Source organism: Oncorhynchus keta, chromosome 9 (assembly GCF_023373465.1).
Source record: "Oncorhynchus keta strain PuntledgeMale-10-30-2019 chromosome 9, Oket_V2, whole genome shotgun sequence".
NCBI classification, from domain to species: domain Eukaryota; kingdom Metazoa; phylum Chordata; class Actinopteri; order Salmoniformes; family Salmonidae; genus Oncorhynchus; species Oncorhynchus keta.
Genome location: NC_068429.1, coordinates 34,821,031 through 34,848,505, shown reverse-complemented (window position 1 = coordinate 34,848,505; position 27,475 = coordinate 34,821,031). Strand labels below are relative to the sequence as shown.

The 27,475-nt window shown below is 42.1% G+C and overlaps 3 protein-coding genes across 6 annotated transcripts in view; 2 read left to right on the top strand and 1 right to left on the bottom strand.

Annotated features, from left to right (window-relative positions):
- LOC118387604 (PHD finger protein 24-like) overlaps window positions 1–2,004 on the top strand; it is a 30,187-nt gene extending 28,183 nt beyond the window's left edge. The window contains exons 7-9 of one of the 2 annotated variants that reach the window (XM_035776138.2): window positions 735–767; window positions 1,687–1,767; window positions 1,856–2,004. In XM_035776138.2, the coding sequence (XP_035632031.1) occupies window positions 735–767; window positions 1,687–1,767; window positions 1,856–1,952 (211 nt within the window). In that variant the 3' untranslated portion in view covers window positions 1,953–2,004. The remainder of the gene's footprint in view (window positions 1–734; window positions 768–1,686; window positions 1,768–1,855) is intronic. The other variant, XM_035776139.2, reaches the window with a different exon arrangement.
- An 87-nt stretch (window positions 2,005–2,091) lies between these two features.
- LOC127931608 (uncharacterized) lies at window positions 2,092–3,828 on the bottom strand. The gene is made up of 4 exons (XM_052524741.1): window positions 3,814–3,828; window positions 2,800–2,915; window positions 2,531–2,752; window positions 2,092–2,482 (listed from the first exon to the last, which is right to left on the bottom strand). Exons 1-4 carry the CDS (start codon window positions 3,826–3,828, stop codon window positions 2,092–2,094), a joined length of 744 nt encoding a protein of 247 aa, XP_052380701.1.
- Window positions 3,829–9,453: 5,625 nt separating this feature from the next.
- On the top strand, window positions 9,454–26,440 carry prkab1a (protein kinase, AMP-activated, beta 1 non-catalytic subunit, a). Of its 3 annotated transcripts, XM_052525729.1 has the most exons (9): window positions 9,464–9,600; window positions 14,822–15,029; window positions 16,143–16,301; window positions 17,179–17,345; window positions 24,422–24,515; window positions 24,686–24,812; window positions 24,993–25,126; window positions 25,259–25,327; window positions 25,503–26,440. In XM_052525729.1, exons 3-9 carry the CDS (start codon window positions 16,173–16,175, stop codon window positions 25,578–25,580), a joined length of 798 nt encoding a protein of 265 aa, XP_052381689.1. In that variant the 5' UTR covers window positions 9,464–9,600; window positions 14,822–15,029; window positions 16,143–16,172; the 3' UTR covers window positions 25,581–26,440. The 3 variants fall into 3 exon arrangements, with proteins under 3 accessions (XP_035632030.1, XP_035632029.1, XP_052381689.1); XM_035776137.1 differs by lacking the exon at window positions 14,822–15,029 and having other exon boundaries at window positions 9,454–9,600; window positions 24,686–24,800; XM_035776136.1 differs by lacking the exon at window positions 14,822–15,029 and having other exon boundaries at window positions 9,454–9,600.
- The last annotated feature ends 1,035 nt before the right edge of the window (window positions 26,441–27,475 follow it).

The window sequence follows — 27,475 nt, the reverse complement described above, 5'->3', positions numbered from 1 at the left end:
TGCCATTTCATGTTGCAAGAATGTTCGAGCCACATTAAACTCCACCGGTTCAGTTTTGGTTAGATGCAACAGGTTGTCAGTTGCTATTGACTGGGGTAACAGAGGTACAGGTGCTTGTTGTGATGTTACCCTTGTGCTGCTGGTGATAGGCCCTGGCTCTTCTCCATCTCAGTGGTCGGGCCTGCCGCAGGCTCATCAGTGAGCTTGGGATCGCTCTCAACATGGTCCTCTTTAAAAAAAGAAATTGTGCTCTTGGCAGTGCCCAGCCATTTTTGGATGTCCATGCTGATAAACGCTTAGCCAACCACCTATAATTATTCAGCTTGTTGCTACCAAAACGCAACAAAGCTAGTATCTACTAGCTAGGTTATTATTAGCTGTCTGCAAAAATGAACAACTTTTTTTTCCCCCCTGTGAGGAAAGAAACCCCACCCTGGGATCCGATGAGCTTCCTTAACAAGGTAATGGTGGTACCTTATGACATAACCAGGCCCGGCTTTGCTACCTTGTAGAGCTGGCCCTGTTCAGGGCTGCTCTGGGCTGTATGAAATAATTTACCTAAGCTAGCATTATTTCTATAACTCACCTTTCTTCATCTCAGTGTTGGTCTCTCTGTGATCTAGACCTTCTCTCTGATACCAATTAATTCACAATAAGTGTGTGCATGCATACACTACCCTGTGTTACCCTCCTTCATTGTTATATGTCATGTAATGCCATTCCATCCTTCACAGACTCTTTGGATTGTGTTCTCCTGTGAATTGTGGGTAAGTGACACAGCACGGCATGGGTTATACGTATCTTTCTTCTCCTCGGCACATCCAAGTCCTCAATCCACAAGTAATCTCACACAACCTATTCCCTTTTGACATTCCACCCATCATTTCACTCCCCCACCCACCAAGGCCAGGATAAAGTCCACCTGAGGAATAATGAAATCACAGATCAAACAATACAGGTGGTAGCTATAAAGTTGAAAGAACAATTGAGATGTCTAGCCTATACTCCAAGAGTCCTTCCTATGATGATTCCCTGTTGGTTAGATAAGATCGATTCAGTCCTCTCATTAGCAAGATCAAAAGATAGGCTTTTGTTTTTATGTGAAAAGCTCTAGTAGGCTTCACTCGTCAGGTTTGAGGACACAGTTGTTGACGTGAGAGGGTCTACGCCCAGAACTGAGAATGCATTCTAATTCACCTCTTAGGTCAGAAGCTGCTGTTTTCTTTTTTGAAATCTTTTTTTTTTCATTTTTTTTTTCACAGCTTTTGCATAGAGCTTACTTATTTATAGTATATGATAGACATCATTTTAAGCCGGAGAATGTATCATGTAAACATAATATTAAGCCAGAGAGTGCGAGAACATTGAGGATGTAACCAAGTGTTCAAGTATTAAGCTTTCATAGAGGTTCACAAAGCAGACCTTAAACCTTTCTCTATCTTTTAATAATTCATGAGTTTGGCTGTGGCCTGGAAGAGCGCTGTTTGGTCTCAGTAACCCACTGAGACATTTTCAGTGGGAATGTGGTTTCGCACTATATTTGCACCTGACCTCTTCACAGCTGAAACAAAATACTTTTTGAAAGAAAAGGGTGTCTTGTCCTTGGCAGACATGTTGGAAACTCAATGCCACCAATTGTAGTGTATAGTGATACAATATTTCTGTCGTGTGTGTTTCCTGAGGCAGTATTAGCCACGTTGGCCCCATATCTGAGAGCAGTCCAGCCAGCTCCAGCAGTGAGAGAAGCAGTCAGAAAGATGACAACAGGTATGTACTAAATATAATTGTGTGTTTGCAGTAAGCAAGGCTCAGTTTAGAGGAGTTGGCTCCCTAACCTCTCTGTTCCCATCACCAGACCAGTGAGCTGGGAAGACTTCCTGAGGGAGAGTGCCATCTACATCCTGGCTGCACGGCCCAACAGCTTGGCCATGCACATCCGCCTACCACTATAGCCCACGAGACCTCACCCTGCCTGGGAGAGCATATTCCATGGCACTATAGGGGACAAACCTGAGCAAATAGAGGAATACTGCACCACTAAGAGACTAGACAGCACAAGCCATCAACAGATCTCCTGCTTCACACCACCGATCAACGACCCACTGACAACCACCGATCAACGACCCACTGACACCACCGATCAACGACCCACTGACAACCACCGATCAACGACCCACTGACACCACCGATCAACGACCCACTGACACCACCGATCAACGACCCACTGACAACCACCGATCGACAACCACCGATCAACGACCCACTGACACCACCGATCAACGACCCACTGACACCACCGATCAACGACCCACTGACACCACCGATCAACGACCCACTGACAACCACCGATCGACAACCACCGATCAACGACCCACTGACACCACCGATCAACGACCCACTGACACCACCGATCAACGACCCACTGACAACCACCGATCGACAACCACCGATCAACGACCCACTGACACCACCGATCAACGACCTACTGACACCACCGATCAACGACCCACTGACACCACCGATCAACGACCCACTGACACCACCGATCAACGACCCACTGACACCACCGATCAACGACCCACTGACACCACCGATCAACGACCCACTGACACCACCGATCAACGACCCACTGACAACCACCGATCGACAACCACCGATCAACGACCCACTGACACCACCGATCAACGACCCACTGACAACCACCGATCGACAACCACCGATCAACGACCCACTGACACCACCGATCAACGACCTACTGACACACCGATCAACGACCCACTGACACCACCGATCAACGACCCACTGACACCACCGATCAACGACCCACTGACACCACCGATCAACGACCCACTGACACCACCGATCAACGACCCACTGACACCACCGATCAACGACCCACTGACACCAACGACCCACTGACACCACCGATCAACGGCCCACTGACACCACCGATCAACGACCCACTGACACCACCGATCAACGACCCACTGACACCACCGATCAACGACCCACTGAAAACAACATTCAATGACCTACAAGTACTTACTGACAGTAAAATGACAACACAAGCTGACAACCCACTTGTTATAGACACTCATGAAACACTAAGGATAAAAAGGCAACGGGCCATTTTCACACACAAGCCAACAATTCAGTGGTGCTTTGAAGGCTCGGGGTATCCCGGGAGGCTCACTTTCCCCTAAATCAGTGCTTCACAACTCTTGATTTCTCCCAACGGCACACATTTTTGTTGTTGCCCCGGACAAATTAAATCAGATGTTTTTGTCAAGGGCTTCATGATTAGTTGACAAGTAAAATCAGGTGTGTTTGTCTGGGGCCACAACACAAATATGTACATTTTGGTGTACTTGAGGACCGGAGTTGGGGAAACTAAATGATTACTTGATACATTCCATTTGTCATGTTACAGTCTAAGACACCTTTTGTGTGATCAATTTTGAATTGGATAAGAATTACATTGATAGCATAAGACTATCACATAACCTGCTATTGGTTCAAGCATCTTATTTGGATCATATTCTGTAATTGTATCATAATTGTTGAAAGTAAAATAGTATCTCTGTCATTGAGGGAGATTTTGAAGCCCCTTCAAATCTTGGTTGATGAACGGATAGACTTCTGTGTTAAGACTGACAGTGCAACTGCTTCCTGATCAGCACATGTACCAAACAGGAATAAAAGCTATGTGCATACGTAATATTATATATCGAGACATATGCCATATAAGTATAATGACATATATTATTATGCATTTAAAACACTATTTATTCTACCCTCCATTTTTACACTCACTTGTTTTAGATCCATTTGTTATCTTTAAGCGAAGACTATGATGAAGGTTGTGAATTTGTTGTTGTATTGGACACTAATCCAGTAGCTGGGCCTGTTCATTCACCTATAAGTATATTTGCTCCTGTACTGTAGTAGCCTTCTACAACCACTGCACATGACAAAGTGGAATACTCTGCTGCTGCCATTCTAATATTTTATTTGAACACTGAAATTTAGAATTGTACAGCTTTTGAGGATTATTTCTTGGAATTGAAATCATGCATTTAAAAGGGATCTCCGTAGGATGAGTGAGGTTGGAGCCCACACATTCGGCCTTCATGATACTTGCAGTAGCATTGCTTCAGACTCGACTTGTACATTAACTGTGAAATGTATTGGCGTTATGGAGTGGCATTACAGTTTGGGTTAGTTAGGGGAACATGTTGATACATTTTCCCAGGTGCGACAGTATATCATGTTTATGCTCATGTAATGAAGGTCTAATGTCTGGTACTTGAATGCTAAGATGGTAAAGGCTGGGGAATATGTGACAGTGCTGAAATAAATGCATGGCATTAACCCTCCTAATGGGCTCTATGTATTACGTGTTTCTTTGCTAAGTGTCCAATGCTCAGGGAACAAACGTTAGTGTCTTTACGAGATTCCATTTGCTCTATCAAGATAAATGTAAACGTGTAAAACTGTAAATAAATGCCAAGAGTACTATATAGATAGTGACTAACCATTGTGTCCTAAGCAGCTCACTGAAGTGTTGTTGAGTGGAGTGGCTCATTGAAACCCCTCAGGTGTTCATGTGGCGCCAGTATGCGTGAAAGGCACAGAGTGATCCACATTATTCCTGGCTTGGTGGTTTTCTAAGAAGTGGTGGGAGTAAAATGGTTACTGCGAGTGGGTACTGCCACCAACACCACTGAACACTATCCCTGGGAGTTTGTCAAGACTGCAAGACTGTTCTTCTGAAAAACAAAGATTGGATCCATCTCTAAATTGAGTTTTAAGCTTTGGTATATTTTCTTAGATGAGCGTTTATAATGCTTTCAGAACAGATTAAGTGATGATATTCTGTTTATTGGCCGCTCCGAAGAAACTCAACTAATCTATGTGAGAATGTTGTTCATTGACTACAGCTCACCATAGTGCCTTCCAAGCTCATCACTAAATTAAGGACCCTGGGATTAAATGGCTCCCTCTACAACTGGATCCTGGACTTCCAGGCGGGCCGCCCCCAAGTGGTAAGGGTAGGCAACACAAACACCACGCTGACCCTCAACACTGGGGCCCCTCGGGGGTGTATGCTTAGTCCCCTCTTGTACCCCCTGTTCACCAACGACTCCATGACTCCAACAACACCGTTAAGTTTGGCGACACAACACAACGGCAGTAGGCCTGACCACCGATGACAATGAGACCTACAGGGAGAGGGTCAGAGACCCAACAACATCGACAGGGCTGTAGTGGAGCAGGTTGAGAGATTCAAGTTCATCTGTGGCCATATCACTAAGGAATAATCATGCTCCATACAGACCAACACAGTCGTGAAGAGGGCATGACCATGCCTCTTCCCCCTCAGGAGGCTGAAAAGATTCAGCATGGGCCCTCAGATCCTCAAAACGTTGTAAAGCTGCACCATTGAGAGCATCTTGACTGGCTACATTACCGCTTGGTATGGCAACTTGCATCACTGTGGCCGAGCTCGCTGCCATCCAGGACAGGACCTCTATACCAAGCGGTGTCAGAGCAGGGCCATAATAATTGTCAGACTCCAGCCACCCAATTCATACTGTTCTCTCTGCTACCGCACGGCAAGCGGTACCGATGTACCAAGTCTGGAACCAACAGGACCCTGAACAGCTTCTACCCCCCAAGCCATAAGACTGCTAAATAGTTAGCCCGGGGAACTATTTTGCACAAACTCTTTTTACTCATCACGCTGCTGTTATTGTTTATCTATCCTGTTGGTTAGTCACTTTATCCCTACCTATATGTACATACAGTTGAAGTCAGAAGTTTACATACACTTAGGTTGGAGTTATTAAAACTCATTTTCAACCACTCCACAAATGTCTTGTTAACAAACTATAGTTTTGGCAAGTTTTTGCACTTTGTGCATAACACAAGTAATTTTTCCAACAATTGTTTAGAGACAGATTATTTGACTTATAATTCACTGTATCACAATTCCAGTGGGTCAGAGGTTTACATACACTAAGATGACTCTGCCTTTAAATCGCTTGGAAAATTCCAGAAAATTACGTCATGGCTTTAGAAGCTTCTGATAGGCTAATTGACATCATTTGAGTCAATTGGAGGTGTACTTGTGGATGTATTTCAAGGCCTACCTTAAAACTCAGTGCCTCTTTGCATGACATCATGGGAAAATCAAAAGAAATCTGCCAAGACCTCAGAAAAAAATTGTAGACCTCCACAAGTCTGGTTCATCCTTGGGAGCAATTTCCAAATGCCTGAAGGTACCACGGTCATCTGTACAAACAATAGTTTGCAAGTATAAACACCATGGGACCACGCAGCCGTCATACCGCTCAGGAAGGAGACGCGTTCTGTCTCCTAGAGATGAACGTACTTGGGTGCGAAAAGTGCAAATCAATCCCAGAACTACAGCAAATGACCTTATGAAGATGCTGGAGGAAACAGGTACAAAAGTATCTATATCCACAGTAAAACGAGTCCTATATCGACATAACCTGAAAGGCAGCTCAGCAAGGAAGAAGCCATTGCTCCAAAACCACCATAAAAAAGCCAGACTACGGTTTGCAACTGCACATGGGGACAAATATCATACTTTTTGGAGAAATGTCCTCTGGTCTGATGAAACAAAAATTTAACTGTTTGGCCATAATGACCATTGTTATGTTTGGAGAAAAAAGGGGGAGGATTGCAAGCCGAAGAACACCATCCCAACCGTGAAGCACGCGGGGCATCATGTTGTGGGTGTGCTTTGCTGCAGGAGGGACTGGTGCACTTCACAAAATAGATGGCTTCATGAGGCAGGAAGACATCTGAAGACATCAGTCAGGAAGTTAAAGCTTGGTCGCAAATGGGTCTTCTAAATGGACAATGACCCCAAGCGTACTTCCAAAGTTGTGGCAAAATGGCTTAAGGATAACAAAGTCAAGGTATTGGAGTGGCCATCACAAAGCCCTGACCTCAATCCCATGGAAAATTTGTGGGCAGAACTGAAAAAGCGTGTGCAAGCAAGGAGGCCTTGAAACCTGACTCAGTTACACCATCTCTGTCAGGAGGAATGGGCCAAAATTAACCCAACTTCTTGTGGGAAGCTTGTGGAAGGCTCCCCGAAATGTTTAACTTGGGTCAAACAATTTAAAGGCAATGCTACCAAATACTAATTGAGTGTATGTAAACTTCTGACCCACTGGGAATGTGATGAAAGAAATAAAAGTTGAAATAGAGTGATTTATCTACTATTATTCTTACATTTCACATTCTTAAAATAAGGCGGTGATCCTAACTGACCTAATACAGGGAATTTTTACTAGAATTAAATGTCAGGAATTGTGAAAAACTGAGTTTAAATGTATTTGGCTAAGGTGTATGTAAACTTCAGACTTCAACTGTGTCCACCTTAATTACCTCATACCTCTGCACATCGACTTGGTACTGGTACCCTGTGCATATAGCCACGTTATTGTTACTCATTATGCATTCCTCATGTTATTATTTTTCTATTATTTAAAAAAAATATATATATATATCTTGGCATTGTTGGGAAAGGCTGGTAAGTAAGCATTTCCACAATTTTTTACAAAGTGTGACAAATACAATTTCATTTGAAGTTGAATTTGATTTAGCCTTTGTCTCAAAAATAACTCACAGCACTGCTATTCTTTACAACAGCAATGATCCACTCAGTGACAGCAGGGTCAGGGCCCATTCAAGCGAGAGTGTGTTTATGCAGAGTCTCTTGTGTGACTGAATGAAGGTCAGTGTAAATCAATGTGAAGGGTAACAAACGTCCCACTGAGCTCAGAGGAAGGACTGCTGACTGGCCTGGCCTCTAGGGGCATGCTGTGCCATGTGATTGACAGCCAGGGCACCACAGGGATGCTGGACCATCAACACCATCCTGCTCCCAGCTAGAAAGCAAAGCTCATTATTTGAATAAAAGGCATTCGGGTGAAGGAAGATTGAATTCTAAACATGGGGCCATAATATAATGATTATGTTTTTCGATAGCTTGGTAATAATTAGCCTCCTACTGTCTGTGGGCATCACAACCCAGCACCCCTTTGAACAGCACTTTGATCCGAGACCTCATTATGAGCCATAGCAAAGGGCACAGGCTCCCTGTGCGGTAGCAAGCAAAACTAGAGGGTATCTGTATGTTTGTGAGGATGCCTTATGTATGTGTACCTGACCTATGCATGAGAGAGAGAGAGAAAGAGAGTGTGTACGTGTCTATGTCTTGATAAGTGCGTTTATTTATTTCACCTTTATTTAACCAGGTAGGCCAGTTGAGAACAAGTTCTCATTTACAACTGTGACCTGGCCAAGATAAAGCAAAGCAGTGGGACAAAAACAACAACAGAGTTACACAAACAAAGGTACAGTCAATAACACAAAAGACAAATCTATGTACAGTGTATGCAAATGTAGAAGAGTAGGCAATAGGCCCTAGAGGTGAAAATAAATACAATTTAGCATTAATACTGGAGTGATAGATGTGCAGATGATGATGTGCAAGTAGAGATACTGGGGTGCAAAAGAGCAAGAGGGTGTGCTATTTACAGATTGGCTATGTACAGGTACAGTGATTGGTAAGCTGCTCAGACAGCTGATGCTTAAAGTTCGAGAGGGAGATATAAGACTCCAGCTCCAGAGCTATGTGTACCTATGTATAATGAGTGTGTCTGTTTATGAGTGGATGAGCGTGTGTATCACAGGTGGCTGATGGCACCTTAATTGGGGATGATGGGCTCATAGTAATGACTGGAACGGGAATACTATGGACTGGTATCAAATGCATCTAACATGGTTTCCATGCGTTTGATACCATTCCATTCTCTCCATTTCAGGCATCATTATGAGACATCCTCCCCCCACTAGCCTTCTGTTTGTGTATTATTATGGAGGGAGGCTGGAAAGGGAGTAATTGGTACAGGCATATAGGACATGCAGAAGGTGAGGATAAAACAGGGACAGAATAATCAGGGACCGTCTCCTTTGTAGCTCTCCTCACACTCAGACGGACTGAAGATAGGGAGCCACCAGACAGTGCAGCCAGGGCCAGCCAGCCACCCAGGGCTATTTCACAAGCTGCTGAGAGCTGTAGGGTGTTGGAAAAACCATATCAGAAGTTTCTAAGCAAGTGACCATTCTTGTTTGTTTGACTGCCCGTCATCATGATTGTAAAGTAGACTTGAAAGACCTCCATGAAAAACACAAGGACTAGTAGTTTGATTTTCAGCACAGGGATTATACATTATGTGACTGTAGATATACACAAGGAAAATGTTTGAAATAATGTCTAAATAATGCTTAAATAATGAGTGTTTAGCTAGGATGGTTATAACTTTTATGTCCTACAAATCTAGCTTTCCCTGCTGGACTGAGCCTTGATAGCCCATTAAAGGTCGACACTTCCACCCTTTGGTAAGAAAGGGAAACTGCATGCGCTCTCTGACCGTTAAGAAAGAAAGAGGCGGGCCCTCTGGAATGATGAGGAAGGTTGTGTTGTCAACAACAGAACGTGGGAAAATTGTCAAATAAAAGACGAGCATTTTAGTGGTGTAAACTGACATCAATTCTAAGGTATGGTTTTCAATATTCATATTTCCTTCTCAGTTTGTGGTTCTTGTCAACGTTAAATCAGATATAGCCACAGAGGGAGCTAGTTGTTTACTTTAGCTCGCTAGCTCGTAACTATAGCATCCTATGATCCATCATGAGCTTGCCCGATTTCCTACACAGCACGCATCTATTATCTGTTCCCGGTAAAACATTTAATATCCGACCATGTGGAAAAGATTTACCCCAGGGACACACACACAAATAATTTGACATAGATACTAAACATTGCTTGGTAACGTAAAGCGAACGTTAGCTCATGTTTTTAGCTAGCTACGTTTTTAGCTAGCTACGTTAACACAGCACCCTAACCAGGGATATCAAACTGTCCGGTGTTTCCAGATGTCTAGTATGAAATACAATACGAGTTAAATAATTTTCCTTCCAAAAAACAAATTGCAATTATGTAGCGTATCTGGGCCCTGTTGCGGATGTATTTCGTTGTTTAAAATAGTAGAATATAAAGAGTGTTTTAAATGATCTCAAAACAATTTATCCATTCACCTGCAAGTGACGTTTAGCGTTATAAAAAGCGTCATTCCCGTATTGTTTACTGCGTTTCCCGGAATTGGAAGTTGATCCATTGATTAAAAAAAACGTCAGCCTGTTTTAAAGGTGAACTATGCAGAAACAAACAGGAAGCGGCAAAGCGAGGCTCCACTTGATAGAAAAGCTGTCTCCCTCAAGCAGTTGGTGTTTTTTTCGCCCACCAAGCAAGGAGTTTTTGTATAGAGATCAATGAGATTGTTGAATTTGATCAACAACAAAAAACAAATGGTTTATATCGGAGTTGTCACGACAAGGCTATGCATAGAATGGGGGTCGCTCTGCCATTTCCTGGTTGCTAAATTTCTAATAATTTGCATGATTTTGGTGTATGTGACAAAACAAGCATAGAGAATGTAGAGAATCATTGTACCATCTAAACTACTGTGAAATATATGTTCAATAACTGAAAATATAGTATTTAGAACGTGAAGCATAGACATAGTTCACATAGGACTTAAATATCTACCACTTTTTAGACTGTCTTTCAAGGAGAATGAGAGGCCTATAACTCTTTTCTATGTGAATTTGGTAGGGTTGCCTAAAAAGTTTGATATTGCAGCTTAAAGTAACTGTCCAGTTAAAACATTGTAACACTACAAAATGTGGAAAAAGTCAAGGGGTGTGAATATTTTTTGAAGGCACTGTAGCAAGCTATCATTATGGATTAAACCCATTTTAATTCAATCACTCTTTGATAGCACCCCTTTTTATTTGAACGAAACCTTTCCAATTTTAGAAATGCTCAGAAAGTGCTTTTTTAGGGGGACCTTAATGCCAAAACTTTCAAGGGATAAAGCTGCCCAGTTGACCTATTTTGCATACCCCACCATACATACATGCATACATAGATGCATGTCTTAATCACTGCAAAAATCACATTTGAGATTTATGTAATTTAAATGCTTACAAGCGGGCTTGTAAAACTATTTAATCAACATTAGGTCAACATTGGATCATTCAGAGATCCTCACTGAACTTCTGGAGAGAGTTTGCTGCACTGAAAGTAAAGGGGCTGAATAATTTTGCACGCCCAATTTTTCTGTTTTTGATTTGTTAAAAAAGTTTGAAATATCCAATAAATGTCGTTCCACTTCATGATTGTGTCCCACTTGTTGTTGATTCTTCACAAAAAAATACAGTTTTATATCTTTATGTTTGAAGCCTGAAATGTGGCAAAAGGTCGCAAAGTTCAAGGGGGCCGAATACTTTCGCAAGGCACTGTATATGTGTGTGTGTGTGTGTATATTAGAGGTCGACCGACTAATCGGAATGGCCAATTTAATTAGGGCCGATTTCAACAATCGAAAATCAACAATCTTAACAATCGGAAATCGGTATTTTGGGGCTACGATTTAAAAAAGATATATATATATTTTTATTTGTATATTTGATATATACCTTTATTTAACTAGGCAAGTCAGTTAAGAACACATTCTTATTTTCAATGACGGCCTAGGAATGGTGGGTTAACTGCCTAGTTCAGGGGCAGAACGACAGATTTTCACCTTGTCAGCTCGGAGGATCCAATCTTGCAACCTTACAGTTAACGAGTCCAACGCTCTAACCACCTGCCTCTCATTGCACTCCACAAGGAGCCTGCCTGTTACGCGAATGCAGTAGAATCCAAGGTAAGTTGCTAGCTAGCATTAAACTTATCTTATAAAAAACAAACAATCAATCAATCATAATCACTAGTTATAACTACACATGGTTGATGATATTACTTGTTTATCTTGCGTGTCCTGCGTTGCATATAATCGATTCAACGCTGGGGGATGATTTAACAAAAGCACATCTGGGGAAAAAAACAATTGTTGGATGACTGTACCTAACCATAAACACCAATGCCTTTCTTAAAATCAATACACAGAAGTATATATTTTTAGACCTGCATATTTAGCTAAAATAAATCCAGGTTAGCAGGCAATATTAACCAGGTGAAATTGTGTCATTTCTCTTGCGTTCATTGCACGCAGAGTCAGGGTATATGCAACAGTTTGGGCAGCCTGGCTCATTGCGAACTAATTTGCCAGAATTTTACGTAATTATGACATAACGTTGAAGGTTGTGCAATGTAACAAGAATATTTAGACTTAGGGATGCCACCTGTATTTCCCGAAAATAATAAACGTGTTGTTTTCGAAATTATAGTTTCCGGATTTCGACCATATTAATGACCGAAGGCTCACATTTCTGTGTGTTATGTTATAATTAAGTCTATGATTTGATAGAGCAGTCTGACTGAGCGATGGTAGGCAGCAGCAGGCTCGTAAGCATTCATTCAAACAGCACTTTTGTGCATTTTGCCAGCAGCTCTTTGCAAGCACAACGCTGTTTCTGACTTCAAGCCTATCAGCCTAATGGCTGGTGTAACCGATGTGAAATGGCTAGCTAGTTAGCTGGGTGTGCGCTAATAGCGTTTCAAACGTCACTCGCTCTGAGACTTGAAGTAGTTATTCCCCTTGCTCTGCAAGGGCCGCGGCTTTGTGGAGCCATGCGTAACGCTGCTTCGAGTGTGGCTGTTGTTGATGTGTTTTTGGTTCGAGCCCAGGTAGGGGCGAGGAGAGGGACGGAAGCTATACTGTTACACTGGCTATACTATAGTGCCTATAAGAACATCCAATAGTCAAAGGTATATGAAATGCAAATGGTATAGATAGAAATAGTCCTATAAATACTATATTAACTACAACCTAAAACCTCTTACCTTGGAATATTGAAGTCTAATGTTAAAAGGAACCAGCTTTCATATGTTCTCATGTTCTGAGCAAGGAACTCAAACGTTAGCTTTTTTAAATGGCACATATTGCACTTTGTTTTTGCATTATTTAAAACAAATTGAACAGGTTTCATTATTTATTTGAGGCTAAATCTATTTTTCTTGGGGTATTATATTAAGTTGAAATAAGTGTTCATTCAGTATTGTTGTAATTGTCATTATTACAACTTTACAAAACGGCCAATTAAATCGGTGTCTGCTTTTTTGGTCCTCCAATAATCGGTATCGGTGTTGAAAAATCATAATCGGTCGACCTCTAATAGACAGTGGGGCAAAAAAGTATTTAGTCAGCCACCAATTGTGCAAGTTCTCCCACTTAAAAAGATGAGAGAGGCCTGTAATTTTCATCATAGGTACACTTCAACTATGCCAGACAAAATGAGAAACAGAATCCAGAAAATCACATTGTAGGATTTTTTATTAATTTATTTGCAAATTATGGTGGATGACAGAGGTCAAATGTTTTCTGTAAGTCTTCACAATGTTTTCACACACTGTTGCTGGTATTTTGGCCCATTCCTCCATGCAGATCTCCTCTAGAGCAGTGATGTTTTGAGGCTGTTGCTGGGGAACACGGACTTTCAACTCCCTCCAAATATTTTCTATGGGGTTGAGATCTGGAGACTGGCAAGGCCACTCCAGGACCTTGAAATGCTTCTTACGAAGCCACTCCTTCGTTGCCCGGGCGGTGTGTTTGGGATCATTGTCATGCTGAAAGACCCAGCCACGTTTCATCCTCAATGCCCTTGCTGATGGAAGGAGGTTTTCACTCAAAATCTCACGATACATGGCCCCATTCATTCTTTCCTTTACACGGATCAGTCGTCCTGGTCCCTTTGCAGAAAAACAGCCCCAAAGCATGATGTTTCCACCGCCATGCTTCAAAGTAGGTATGGTGTTCTTTGGATGCAACTCAGCATTCTTTGTCCTCCAAACACGACGAGTTGAGTTTACCAAAAAGTTATATTTTGGTGTCATCTGACCATATGACATTCTCCCAATCTTCTTCTGGATCATCCAAATGCTAGCAAACTTCAGACGGGCCTGGACATGTACTGGCTTAAGCAGGGGGACACGTCTGGCACTGCAGGATTTGAGTCCCTGGCGGCGTAGTGTGTTACTGACGGTAGGCTTTGTTACTTTGGTCCCAGTTCTCTGCAGGTCATTCACTAGGTCCCCCCGTGTGGTTCTGGGATTTTTGCTCACCGTTCTTGTGATCATTTTGACCCCACGGGGTGAGATCTTGCGCGGAGCCCCAGATCGAGGGGGATTATCAGTGGTCTTGTATGTCTTCCATTTCCTAATAATTACTCCCACAGTTGATTTCGTCAAACCAAGCTTCTTACCTATTGCAGATTCCGTCTTCCCAGCCTGGTGCAGGTCTACAATTTTGTTTCTGGTGTCCTTTGACAGCTCTTTGGTCTTGGCCATAATTGAGTTTGGAGTGTGACTGTTTGAGGTTGTGGACAGGTGTCTTTTATACTGATAACAAGTTCAAACAGGTGCCATTAATACAGGTAATGAGTGGAGGACAGAGAAGCCTCTTAAAGAAGAAGTTACAGGTATGTGAGAGCCAGAAATCTTGCTTGTTTGTGTGTAAATCTTTACTTTAGTCTGATGAGTCCAAATTTGAGATTTTTGGTTTCAACAGGTGAACGGATTATCTTCGCATGGTTAGTTCTCACCTTGAAGCATGGAGGAGGAGGTGTGATTATCAGGGTGTCCTTTGCTGGTGACACTGTCAGTGATTTATTTAGAATTCAAGGCACACTTAACCAGCATGGCTACCACAGCATTCTGCAGCGATACGCCATCCATCTGGTTTGTGCTTAGTGGGACTATAATTTGTTTTTTCAGGGACAATGACCCAACACACCTCCAGACTATTTGACCAAGAAGGAGAGTGATGGAGTGCTGCATCAGATGACCTGGCCTCCACAATCCCCTGGCCTCAACCCAATTGAGTTGGTTTGGGATGATTTGGACCGCAGAGTGAAGGAAAAGCAGCCAACAAGTTCTCAGCATATGTGGGAACTCCTTCAAGACTGTTGGAAAAGTATTCCAGGTGAAGAGCTTTGAGAGAATGCCAAGGGTGTGCAAAGCTGTCGTCAAGGCAAAGGGTGGCTACTTTGAAGAATCTAAAATCTATTTAGATTTTTTAACACTTATTTGGCTACCATATGTGTTATTTCATAGTTTTGATGTCTTCACTGTTATTCTGCAATGTAGAATATAGTCAAATTAAAGAAATTCCCATAAATGAGTAGGTGTGTCTGAACTTTGACTGGTACTGTATATATGTATATACACAGTGTATTCGGAAAGTATTCAGACCACTTGGCTTTTTCCACATTTTGTTACATTACAGCCTTATTCTGAAATGGATAAAGAAATTAAAAAAAATACTAATCTATCTACACACAATACCCCATAATGACAAAGCAAAAACAGGTTTTTAGAAATGTTTGCAATTTTATTAAATATAAAAAAACAGAAATACCTTGTTTACATAAGTATTCAGACCCTTTGCTATGAGACTTGAAATTGAGCTCAGGTGCATCCCGTTTCCATTGATCATCCTTGAGATGTTTCTACAATTTGATTGAAGTCCATCTGTGGTAAAATTCAATTAATTGGACATGATTTGGAAAGGCACACACCTGTCTATATAATGTCCCACAATTGACAGTGCATGTCAGAGCAAAAAACAAGCCATGAGGTCGAAGGAATTGTCCGTAAAGCTCCGAGACAGGATTGTGCCGAGTCACATATTTGGGGAAGGGTACCATCATTATTAAATGGAAGAAGTTTGGAACCACCAAGACACATCCTAGAGCTGGCCGCTTGGCCAAACAGCAATCGGGGGAGAAAGGCCTTGGTCATGAAGGTGACCAAGAACCCGATGGTCACTCTGACATTGAATCATAGAAATATAGATCATAGAATAGACATGACCATTTAAGTTGACATTCGCTGGCACCTTTATCTCCTGAATGTGTTGGCATTCATGTCCAAAAATAATCTTTCTGACCACTTCTTCCATGGGAAAACATGTATGCATTTACCCTACGCAAAGTCTTTGGATGTGCCCACGTTCTCTGTCCATGATGTCCCTTATTGATTTTAGTTTATTTTACTGTTCCATTAGTTTAAGCAATTTTCCAACCTTTGTCCACAGTGATTTTGGCTTATTGACACAGAGGGGACCATGGGGAACACTAACACCGGTATGGGTACGGGACACAGGCGGGACAGCCGTGCCAAGGAGGGCGACAGGCCTAAAATCCTCATGGACAGTCCAGAGGATGCTGATATGTTCCATGGAGAGGACATCAAGGTCAGTTTTACAGGAGAGAACCTCTGTAATTATGTAGGGTGTCCAACCACTGCCCCAGAGAAAATGTGCTTTGGTGATAAAATGTAACTTCCTTATGTTTATAAAATACATTTTACCAAGACAAATATGATTATTCATGTTCGGAATTATTCGAGTAGGGTCGTTCTCTATCATATCATTAACATTCTATCCAAAAAGACAGATTTCATAACCTAATACATCCGATAATAAGCACCGAGCTCTGTTGACAGTGTTGCAGGTTTCTCGTAATAACTGTTGAGGATTTTACATTTTGTGGTCATCAACTTCAAAGTTATTTCAGTGGGTCTTAAAAAGCTAATTGAGCATGACATGAGCTGAAATAAATGTAAAAGGCTTTGAAAATAAAAAGCTGGGTATGAGCTCAGTGCTCTGTTGACATTTCACAGAGATACGGTTGTTTTTGTGAGAAATATTCTTAAAATAACGTGAATCTTAAAAGAAAATGCTACATATCATGTATGTACCTCTATTGTTTTGTGTCCTGTGGATTGTCAGGTAGACAGTAGCCTCAATTCTTGCACAGAATCCCGCCTAGCTGACTTGATGCCATTTTTCCAGATTTATTACCACTTGTTTTCTCTGTCCTCCATTTCGTCACCATGTAGGATGCCAAACTAATTCTGTCTGTCCTTCAAGGGTAAAAACTTCAATAACTTTTGAATGGATTATGATTGAGACATTAGGTTTGGACCATTGGTTTTCTTAGAGGATTGTCTACAGTATTAACGTAGTATTTTACCCCTTGGTCAAAACACACACAGAGAGACTCATCTCTCCCTCTTCCCATTTCTCACACACACAGAGACTCATCTCTCCCTCTTCCCTTGTCTCCTAGGCTCCACTAGAGAAAGAGGAGTACCTTGCATGGCGGCAGGACCTGGAGGCTGATAAAGGGCCCACACTGGACCGCCCCACCGTGTTCCGCTGGACTGGAAGCGGAAAGGAGGTCTTTCTGTCCGGTTCCTTCAACAACTGGGCCAACAAGATTCCCCTAACCAGGAGGTGGGTTAGCAGCCATGAGAAGGGCATCATACTTATAACATTATCGTTGACCTGCCTTTGGTGCAATTCACACAGAGTTGTGAGTGGGTATACACTGAATGTACAAAACATTAGGAACACCTGCTCTTTCCATGACATCGACTGACCAGGTGAAAGCTATGATCCCTTATTGATGTCACCTGTAAAATCCACTTCAATCAGTGTAGATGAAGACCGGTTATAGAAGGGTTTTTAAGGCTTGAGACAATTGAGACATGGATTGTGTATGTGTGCCATTCAGAGGGGGAATGGGCATGACAAAAGATTTAAGTGCCTTTGAACAGGGTATGTTAGTAGGTGCAAGGCGCACTGGTTTTATTCGGTCAAGAACTGGAACACTGCTGGGTTTTTCATGCTCAACAGTTTCCTGTGTTTATCAAGAATGGTCCACCACCCAAAGGACATCCAGTCAACTTCACAGAACTGTGGGATGCATTGGAGTCAACATGGGCCAGTATCCCTGTGGAACACTTTCGACACCTTGTAAAATGGGGTGTAACTCAATATTAGAAAGGTGTTCTTAATGTTTTATACACTCAGTGTATACTGTATGTATGCCCTTACTGTTTATTTTAATTTTATTTTAGGGGGGTAGATCAACTTTAAAATTACAGATAGATTGTGGTCGGGTGATTGTGGAGGCCAGTTCATCATATGCAGCACTCCATCACTCTCTTTCTTGGTCAAATAGCCCTTACACAGCCTGGAGGTGTGCTGGAAGATTGTCCTGTTGAAAAACAAACGATAGTCCCACTAAGCGCAAACCAGATGGGATGGTGTATCGCTGCAGAATTATGTGGTAGCCATGCTGGTTAAGTGTGCCTTGAATTCTAAATGAATCATGACAGTGTCACCAGCAAAGCACCCCCACACCATCACACCTCCTCCATGCTTCACGGTGGGAACCACACATGCAGAGATCATCCATTCACCTACCGTAATTGCTGGACTATTAAGCGCACCTGAATATAAACCGCACCCACTGAATTATAAAAAAATATGTATTTTGTACATAAATAGGCTGCACATGTCTATAAGCCGCAGGTGCCTACCGGTACATTGAAACAGATGAACTTTACACAGCCTTTAAACGAAACACGGCTTGTAACAAAAATAAATAGGCTTTAACGAAACACGGCTTGTAACAAACATTAAAACAGTAGCCTACCAAGAAGGTCATTGGTCACTATCTTCCTCCTCCTGTGCACTGAAACCACTGAATTCATCTCCTTCGGTGTCAGAGTTGAATAGCCTCAGAATTGCTTCATCCGATGTTGGATCGTTTTCATTGTCGCTCTCGTCACTTTCATCCGGAGGCAAATACCCACGCTGAGCTCATGCTGCCCCTTCAACACGCAGCAGTCCAGCCTTTCGAAACCCGTTGATGATAGTGGATTTTTTGACAATGCTCCACGCTGTCAGGACCCACTGGCAGACTTGACCATAATGCTCTTCGCATGCAGCCCGTTTTAGTGAAGGATTTGTCCCCACTTGTCATCCAAGCCTCCCACTGAACAAGGAGCGCCACCTTAAATGCACGATTTACACTGATGCCGAGTGGCTGCAAATACTTTGGGCCATCTGCTTTTCTTCCCTCTGAAAGCTTTTGTTGTCTTTCTGCACTGAGTCAGTTCCTCACGCTGCTGTTTCCAACGTCTTATCATCGACTCATTAAGGCCAAGCTCCCATGCAGCAGCTCTATTTCCTTTTCCAACAGCCAGATTTATCGCCTTCAACTTGAAAGCTGCATCATATGCATTTCTCCGTGTCTTTGCCATGATGAGGGTGACAAAATTACTACCGTAATCAGAATGATGGGAAGTTTGAGCGCGCTCGATTTACGTCACATTATGTGACGGTGCTCAGTTTTTTGGCGGCATGAATCTTGTGAAAGCGGGAAAAATCCATAAATTAGCCGCGTCATTGTATAAACCGCGAGGTTCAAAGTGTGGGAATAAAGTAGCGGCTTATTGTCCAGAAATTACGGTACTCTGCGACTCACAAAGAGACAGCGGTTGGAACCAGAAATCTCAAATCAGACCAAAGGACAGATTTCCACCGGTCTAATGTCTATTGCTCGTGTTTCTTGGCCCAAGAAATTATCTTCTTATTGGTGTCCTTTAATAGTGGTTTCTTAGCAGTGTCGTGTCTTTACTATCATTAAATGAAGACTTTTAGTTTTTATCAAAGATTCCCTGTAATTATTATTACGCGATTAAACTGATTAATCATGTAACTGTAATTATCGAGGAAGTCGGGGCACCAAGGAAAATATTCAGATTACAAAGTTATAATTTTCCTAATATAACTTTTCAGATATTTTAATATCTGATCAATAGTCTTCTGAGTAATTAATTATTTATTTTACCTCACGTTAGTCTCATTCCAAACGTCGGAATTTGTTGGTTATCTGCACGAACCCAGTCTTCACTATGAGTCATCCATACATCAATTGTCTTAAATCATTTATTTGTTAACTAACTAAACAATCACAGAAATGCATAAACAAACAAACAAAGTAAATATGGTTACAAGAAATGATAGGGGAATGTACGAAAGGGAAGTGGGGGTCGACTGAGAAGACAACACACAGTTGATCATTGAAATGCGAATCCTTTGCACATGAACGCTCACTCATTCGGGAACAATTGCAATCAATATATATATTTACGCTCAGGGTGTCGTCGGGATCTCTGCTGAAAAGTTAGTTTCTGTTGGAGAGTTTCCGTCCTCTCTCGCTCTCTCTCTGTCTTGGTTAGAAGGGATAGTTCAGAGTGACATTCACTCATGTTGTTGTAGAATGGATGTTTCGGCGGTTGTCGTTCTTCGCGTTAAATGATACCAAATTCCTAGCTGCAGACTAGTAATTAATATCAAAGACTTATTCTTATTCTGTCGGTATCGATAGTCTAAGAGTTTAACCACGTGGTATGGTTAAAAGATTCAGCAACGGTCTGCAACCTTTGTCCTCTCGTGATTGAGAGAAAACATGGTCTGTTACCTTTGTTCTCTCGTAATGGAGAAATACATGGTTTCGTGAGAACTTCACAAAGTTGGGGTTTTATTCAGGAGTTGCAGAAAAGGGCCTGTCCCAGGATGCCCGACCATACCTGGGCTGATGGGCGGTCCTCTGATGTAGTTAAACTCAAAAGGGAATTGGAGTTTCCTTCATTAAAAAGTCCAAAATCACATTACACAATTTTTACAAATAGTATCATCCTCACTCATTCATCTTATACAACAATTAGATGTAAACCTCATATCCGAGGCTATTATATAAACAGCATTATGGTAATGTGGCCGCACCGTCTCTCATTAGTTTTTCAAACTTGTACCAAACGGACCAGTTCGTCGTTGGATTCTTCACCAATCTTGTATACCTTCTCCGGAATATAAATGTTGTTTAAAGCAATTCCTTTGTTCTCTATAAAACTTCACTCTGCCTCTATACTGTGTGGCCATGCGGCAGGATCTTCCTGGAATTTACGACCTCTGACCACAGCAGCCTAGTTGTAGGAGGCAGGGAGAGGGGGATGGGGCTTGCTGTACCCAAAGAGGGCAACGTCATGACAGCAGCAATTAGACCATGAAGGCCTGATTCACGCTGTCTCCTCTGAACAGTTGATATTGAGATGTGTCTGTTACTTGAACTCTGTGAAGCATTTATTACCTCTGCGGCAGAGGTAACTCTGGGTCTCCCATTCCTGTGGTAGTCCTCATGAGAGCCAGTTTCATTATAGCGCTTGATGGTTTTTGCGACTCAACTTGCAGGAACTTTAAAAGTTCTTTGAATTTTCCAGATTGAATGACCATGTCTAAAAGTAATGATGGACTGTTGTTTCTCTTTACTCATTTGAGCTGTTCTTTCCATAATATGGACTTGCTCTTTTACAAAATATGGCTATCTTCTGTATACCACCCCTAACTTGTCACAACACAACTGATTGGTGCAAATATTTCACAAATTAACTTTAACAAGGCACACCTGTTAATTGAAATGCATTTCAGGTGGCCACCTGAAATGGTTGAGAGAATGCCAAGAGTGTGCAAAGCTGTCATCAAGGCAAAGGGTGACTACTTTTTAAGAATCGGTTTCAGAGGAAGGCCCAAACAATTGCCAGACTCCAGCCACCCTAGTCATAGACTGTTCTCTCTGCTACCGCACGGCAAGCGGTACCGGACCGCCAAGTCTTGGTCCAAAGGACTTCTTAACAGCTCCTACCCCCAAGCCATATGACATTTACATTTAAGTCATTTAGCAGACGCTCTTATCCAGAGCGACTTACAAATTATGACTCCTGAACTCCACCCACACCCCCATTGTTATGCTGCTGCTACTCTCTGTTTATTAGCCATGCATATTCACTTTACCTCTACCTAAATGTACATATTACCTCAACTACCTGGACTAACCGGTGCCCCTCACATTGACTCGGTACCGATACCCCCTGTATGTAGCCTCGCTGCTGTTATCTTATTGTTGGTCCTTAATTATTTTTCTCATTTATTTTATACATTTACTTCAGTTTATTTTAGTAAATACTTTAACATTTTTTCCCTTAACTGCATTTTTGGTTAAGGGCTTGTAAGTAAGCATTTCACTGTAAGGTGTAATGTGACAAATACAATTTGATTTGAATTCTTCAGCCATACCTGAGACCAAAAACAAGCTACATATGGACAGTACCAAAACATATGATCTGATGGCACTCCAATTTGCTTACCGCCCAAATAGGTCCACAGACGATGCAATCTCAACCACACTGCACACTGCCCTAACCCATCTGGACAAGAGGAATACCTATGTGAGAATGCTGTTCATCGACGACAGCTCGGCATTCAACACCATAGTACCCTCCAAGCTCGTCATCAAGCTCGAGACCCTGGGTCTCGACCCCGCCCTGTGCAACTGGGTACTGGACTTCCTGACGGGGCGCCCCCAGGTGGTGAGGGTAGGTAACAACATCTCCACCCCGCTGATCCTCAGCACTGGGGCCCCACGAGGGTGCGTTCTGAGCCCTCTCCTGTACTCCCTGTTCACCCACGACTGCGTGGCCACGCACGCCTCCAACTCAATCATCAAGTTTGCGGACGACACAACAGTGGTAGGCTTGATTACCAACAACGACGAGACGGCCAACAGGGAGGAGGTGAGGGCCCTCAGAATGTGGTGTCAGGAAAATAACCTCACACTCAACGTCAACAAAACTAAGGAGATGATTGTGGACTTCAAGAAACAGCAGAGGGAACACCCCCCTATCTATGGAACAGTAGTGGAGAGGGTAGCAAGTTTTAAGTTCCTCGGCATACACATCACAGACAAACTGAATTGGTCCACTCACACAGACCGCATCGTGAAGAAGGCGCAGCAGCGCCTCTTCAACCTCAGGAGGCTGAAGAAATTTGGCTTGTCACCAAAAGCACTCACAAACTTCTACAGATGCACAATCGAGAGCATCCTGGCGGGCTGTATCACCGCCTGGTACGGCAACTGCTCCGCCCACAACCGTAAGGCTCTCCAGAGGGTAGTGAGGTCTGCAAAACGCATCACCGGGGGAAAACTACCTGCCCTCCAGGACACCTACACCACCCGATGTTACAGGAAGGCCATAAAGATCATCAAGGACAACAACCACCCGAGCCACTGCCTGTTCACCCCGCTATCATCCAGAAGGCGAGGTCAGTACAGGTGCATCAAAGCTGGGACCGAGAGACTGAAAAACAGCTTCTATCTCAAGGCCATCAGACTGATAAACAGCCACCACTAACATTGAGTGGCTGCTGCCAACACACTGACACTGACACTGATTCAACTCCAGCCACTTTAATAATGGGAATTGATGGGAAATGATGTAAAATATATCACTAGCCACTTTAAACAATGCTACCTTGAATAATGTAGGGTATGTAACATTATATATCTCATATGCATACGTATATACTGTACTCTAAATCATCTACTGCATCCTTAAGTAATACATGTATCACTAGCCACTTTAACTATGCCACTTTGTTTACATACTCATCTCATATGTATATACTGTACTCGATACCATCTACTGTATCTTGCCTATGCTGCTCTGTACCATCACTCATTCATATATCTTTATGTACATATTCTTTATCCCCTTACACTGTGTATAAAACAGTAGTTTTGGAATTGTTAGTTAGATTGCTTGTTGGTTATTACTGCATTGTCGGAACTAGAAGCACAAGCATTTCGCTACACTCGCATTAACATCTGTTAACCACGTGTATGTGACAAATAACATTTGATTTGATTTGATGATTCTGTCTATTCGCGGCAAAATCTTCAGAGCTGGGATGGTTGTATCCCCCATATATGTAACGTTATATATGTTGCAAGAGTTTTGTCAAATCATTTAAATTGAATAACTCTTAGGTTTTGAATCCGGCATCCTTTTGTGTATCAGTTCATGAACTATGTGCCATGGAATCAGTGCGTCAAATCTCTTCCTAACTATTTTGCCATCTATACAACACAGCTGTCAATTCTTTGGTCCTTTAATGAAACTGGTATACATTTTATTCATCACAGTTTTCTTTAACCTATTATGGTCTGTAATTCAGGGCCGACAAACAAGTTCCTTACTTTCTCCCCCTTTCACTTTCCTCCTCCATTTTTGTGGTAATGCTGCAATCAGTTGGTTGTAATTTTGGACAGAGCTGACATTTCCAATTAAAAAAATTATGAGAGTTTAACTATAATATTTGTTGTAATATTTGTTCTGTCTTTTCTGGTGGATTAAACTGAAATTGCAACCAACTTTCTATAGCTTGTTCTAAAAATAGTGATATTTTGGAAATTATTTCATTTTCAAACAAGTGAGAGGTTGTAATCTGAATCAAGGGAAAAAGGCCACTCTTGAACACTGGGTGAGCCATTCTTACCTATCTGATAGAGAACCAGCTTTTGTATGAATGAAGACCTTTAGTGAGAGGTATAATGCTTGAATATTTAATCATTTCTGCTCCCGAATTCATAACGCTTAATATTAGTTTGTTCTCTATTTCAGTCAGAACAACTTTGTGGCAATTGTGGATCTGCCTGAAGGGGAGCATCAGTATAAGTTCTATGTGGACGGCACGTGGACCCATGACCCAGCTGAGGTGAGCAGCGTGTTTTGGGGACCAGAACGACCTCTGTTTTACATGTTGTAATGGCTTTATAGGAACAACTGTCTCCTCAGCTATTTACACAGGCATATGGGAGTGAATGACTGGAACAGATTTGATGTTTATGAGTTCTCTGTTTGATTGCTGGTTTTGTGGTCCTCCAGCCTGTTGTAACCAACCAGCTAGGCACAGTCAACAATGTCATCCAAGTGAAGAAGACTGACTTTGAGGTGTTTGATGCACTTATGGTGGACTCACAGAAATGCTCTGATATGTCAGGTCAGTGTCAAGGTCAGTATCCATAACGTGTTCATCCATTCAAGTTATGCTACTGTATTGGAAAATGTCTCCATGGTGTTAGAAAGTTAGATTTCAACTTGCAATAGCAAAATATTAACTAGACAAATCTTGGTGTTCGCTCTCACATTGTATTTATTAACTTGCCCCTCCCCCCATCTGTTTGTGAGTTAGACCTGTCTAGCTCTCCTCCCGGACCCTACCATCAGGACCCTTACATACCCAAGCAGGAAGAAAAGTTCAAGTCTCCGCCCATTCTCCCACCTCACTTGCTACAGGTCATCCTAAACAAGGACACAGGAATCTCTGTGAGTACAAGACGCTAACAACTGAATCTAAACCCTCATGGGAATATCAATGATGAAGACATGAGAGCTATTCATGTAATTGACAGTAATGTGTATGCACTGGAGTAAGATGTCTTCTCTCTCCCTCTTCAGTGTGACCCTGCATTGCTCCCAGAACCCAATCATGTCATGCTCAATCACCTCTACGCCTTGTCCATCAAGGTAAGACCACAGGGAGATCAGAAAGATTAAATCAAAGCCATGGAGCCTTAGTAGATTGATTCAACGTCTGCAAGAGGTAACAGAAGGACTCCCAGAAGAGTTGCTTTTGGAGAGGTGAAGATAAATGTCAAGTATGTGCTAATGGAGTTGTATATTTCTCTCTCTCTCCTCTTAGGATGGTGTGATGGTGCTTAGTGCGACTCATCGCTACAAGAAGAAGTATGTCACCAGCCTGCTGTATAAGCCGATCTGACCAGAGGTCTATGGCGTCTCTGCCTTTGCACCACAGACACCACAGCTTCTCACAGCACAGCCTCCAGCATTACACTTGTACATATCTCAGTTTAGAATGATTTCTATCACCCCAATCTTCCTCAGTCTGCCTTTCCTCTTGTTCAATGACTGCCATCCCATTTGCTGATCACCAGCCTTGCTTTGTTATAGACATAGAGGAGTACTAGGTAGCAGACTAGTTACGCATAGGAAGGATAGAGACGTTTTAGGGGTGGTGGTGAATTCTGACTGATAATACGTAAGGGTTGTGTTGTGACCTGTGCTTGATGACAGGAGGTCCCTTCATCAGACAAGAACAGGAAATAGTATAACAGGAAGTAGTAGGTAAGATGCAGTATCATGGAAAACCATACAGTGTTTGATTTTGGACAGATGCCCCAGTGTTCTGTACAGTAGTAATAATCATGGATTTTGCCAGTGGAGTTTTTTTCCTGCCTTTTTATTGTGATTTTCTCTTCAGCCTCTGTTACTTGCCATTTGGCCAGTGTGCCTGGCCTTTGTATCATTATGCTTCACCAGCTATATCCGTTTGCGTATCAGTGCACATGTTTTATTTAAATAGTAGTAAGTTAAGTAATCATTAGATAGTGCTGTGTATATTTTCTAAATTACTATATATGGTCTAAAACACCTCCCTTACATGTGAATCCAAGGGACCAACTCAGTGCGGTGACAGACAAGCAGAGTTGGAGATGGATTAATGAGGCTTGAAGCTCCTTTGACATCCTTGTTAATGTAACCCTCTTGGACCATGTTGTGTACATTTTTCTTCTTTGTTTCCAGATTTCTATCCCAATAAAGATAATTGATTTTATAGCATTCTTATTGTGTGGTATCTCTGAAATAAAGGGTCTACCAGTATGGATAGGAATACAACTCTTGTAGATGGGCGTAGCCCCTTGACTATCAATTTGACTGTCACATATGGGAGATCTAATCTAAATGTATTCCTCCCCTTTGTTTGATCTGATTTCCACAGTATTCGTTGAACCAAAATATTGTGAATCTATTGAAGTGTTATACTAGTATCTTTCATGTTCAAGTAATAGGTAACATTTTGTTGAGGCATGGCCCTATTAATCCTAGGGGAAGGAGCCAGATGGCATTCTAAAAGTGTGAAGATAGCAATATGTCAGTGGGAAGAAATGATCTTCCCCAATGCAATATGAACATTTGTTTCCTGGACATGTTTTGGGGTGAAAAGGGTAGCCTAGTGGTTAGAGCGTTGGACTAGTAACCGGAAGGTTGCAAGTTCAAATCCCCGAGCTGACAAGGTACAAATCTGTCGTTCTCCCCCTGAACAGGCAGTTATCCCACTGTTCCTAGGCCGTCATTGAAATAAGAATTTGTTCTTAACTGACTTGCCTAGTAAAATAAAATATAAAACAAATTGCAGGAGTACACACAGCCCTAATTTCCAGACACATATTTCTCACCATGTCTTTCCCCATACAACCACAACATATCTGTTTCATCTAGATGAGTATAAATGTGTGATGTATTGTTGCATCAACTTTAAAAAAAAACAGCATTTGGACAACTAGTAATGTGACTCTTTTTGGTTTGCCCTGAGCTCAATTGCAGTGAAAGTTGTCATATGTTTCCAAACACTCACCCAATTGGTGGAAATTCAACAGTGTTACCTTGTCTTCTTATCTAGTAGTGTGTCTGTTCGTTGTGTCATGCCATGTTATCTCAAAGCTATTCTGGGAACACATCCGCCTGAGTCTGGGACACTATAAATTCACTAACACTACTGTACTGTATCTTGTACATTACTTTTCGAATAAATGTATATCAATCAAATCAAATTTGATTGGTCGCATACCCATATTTAGCAGATGTTATTGCGGG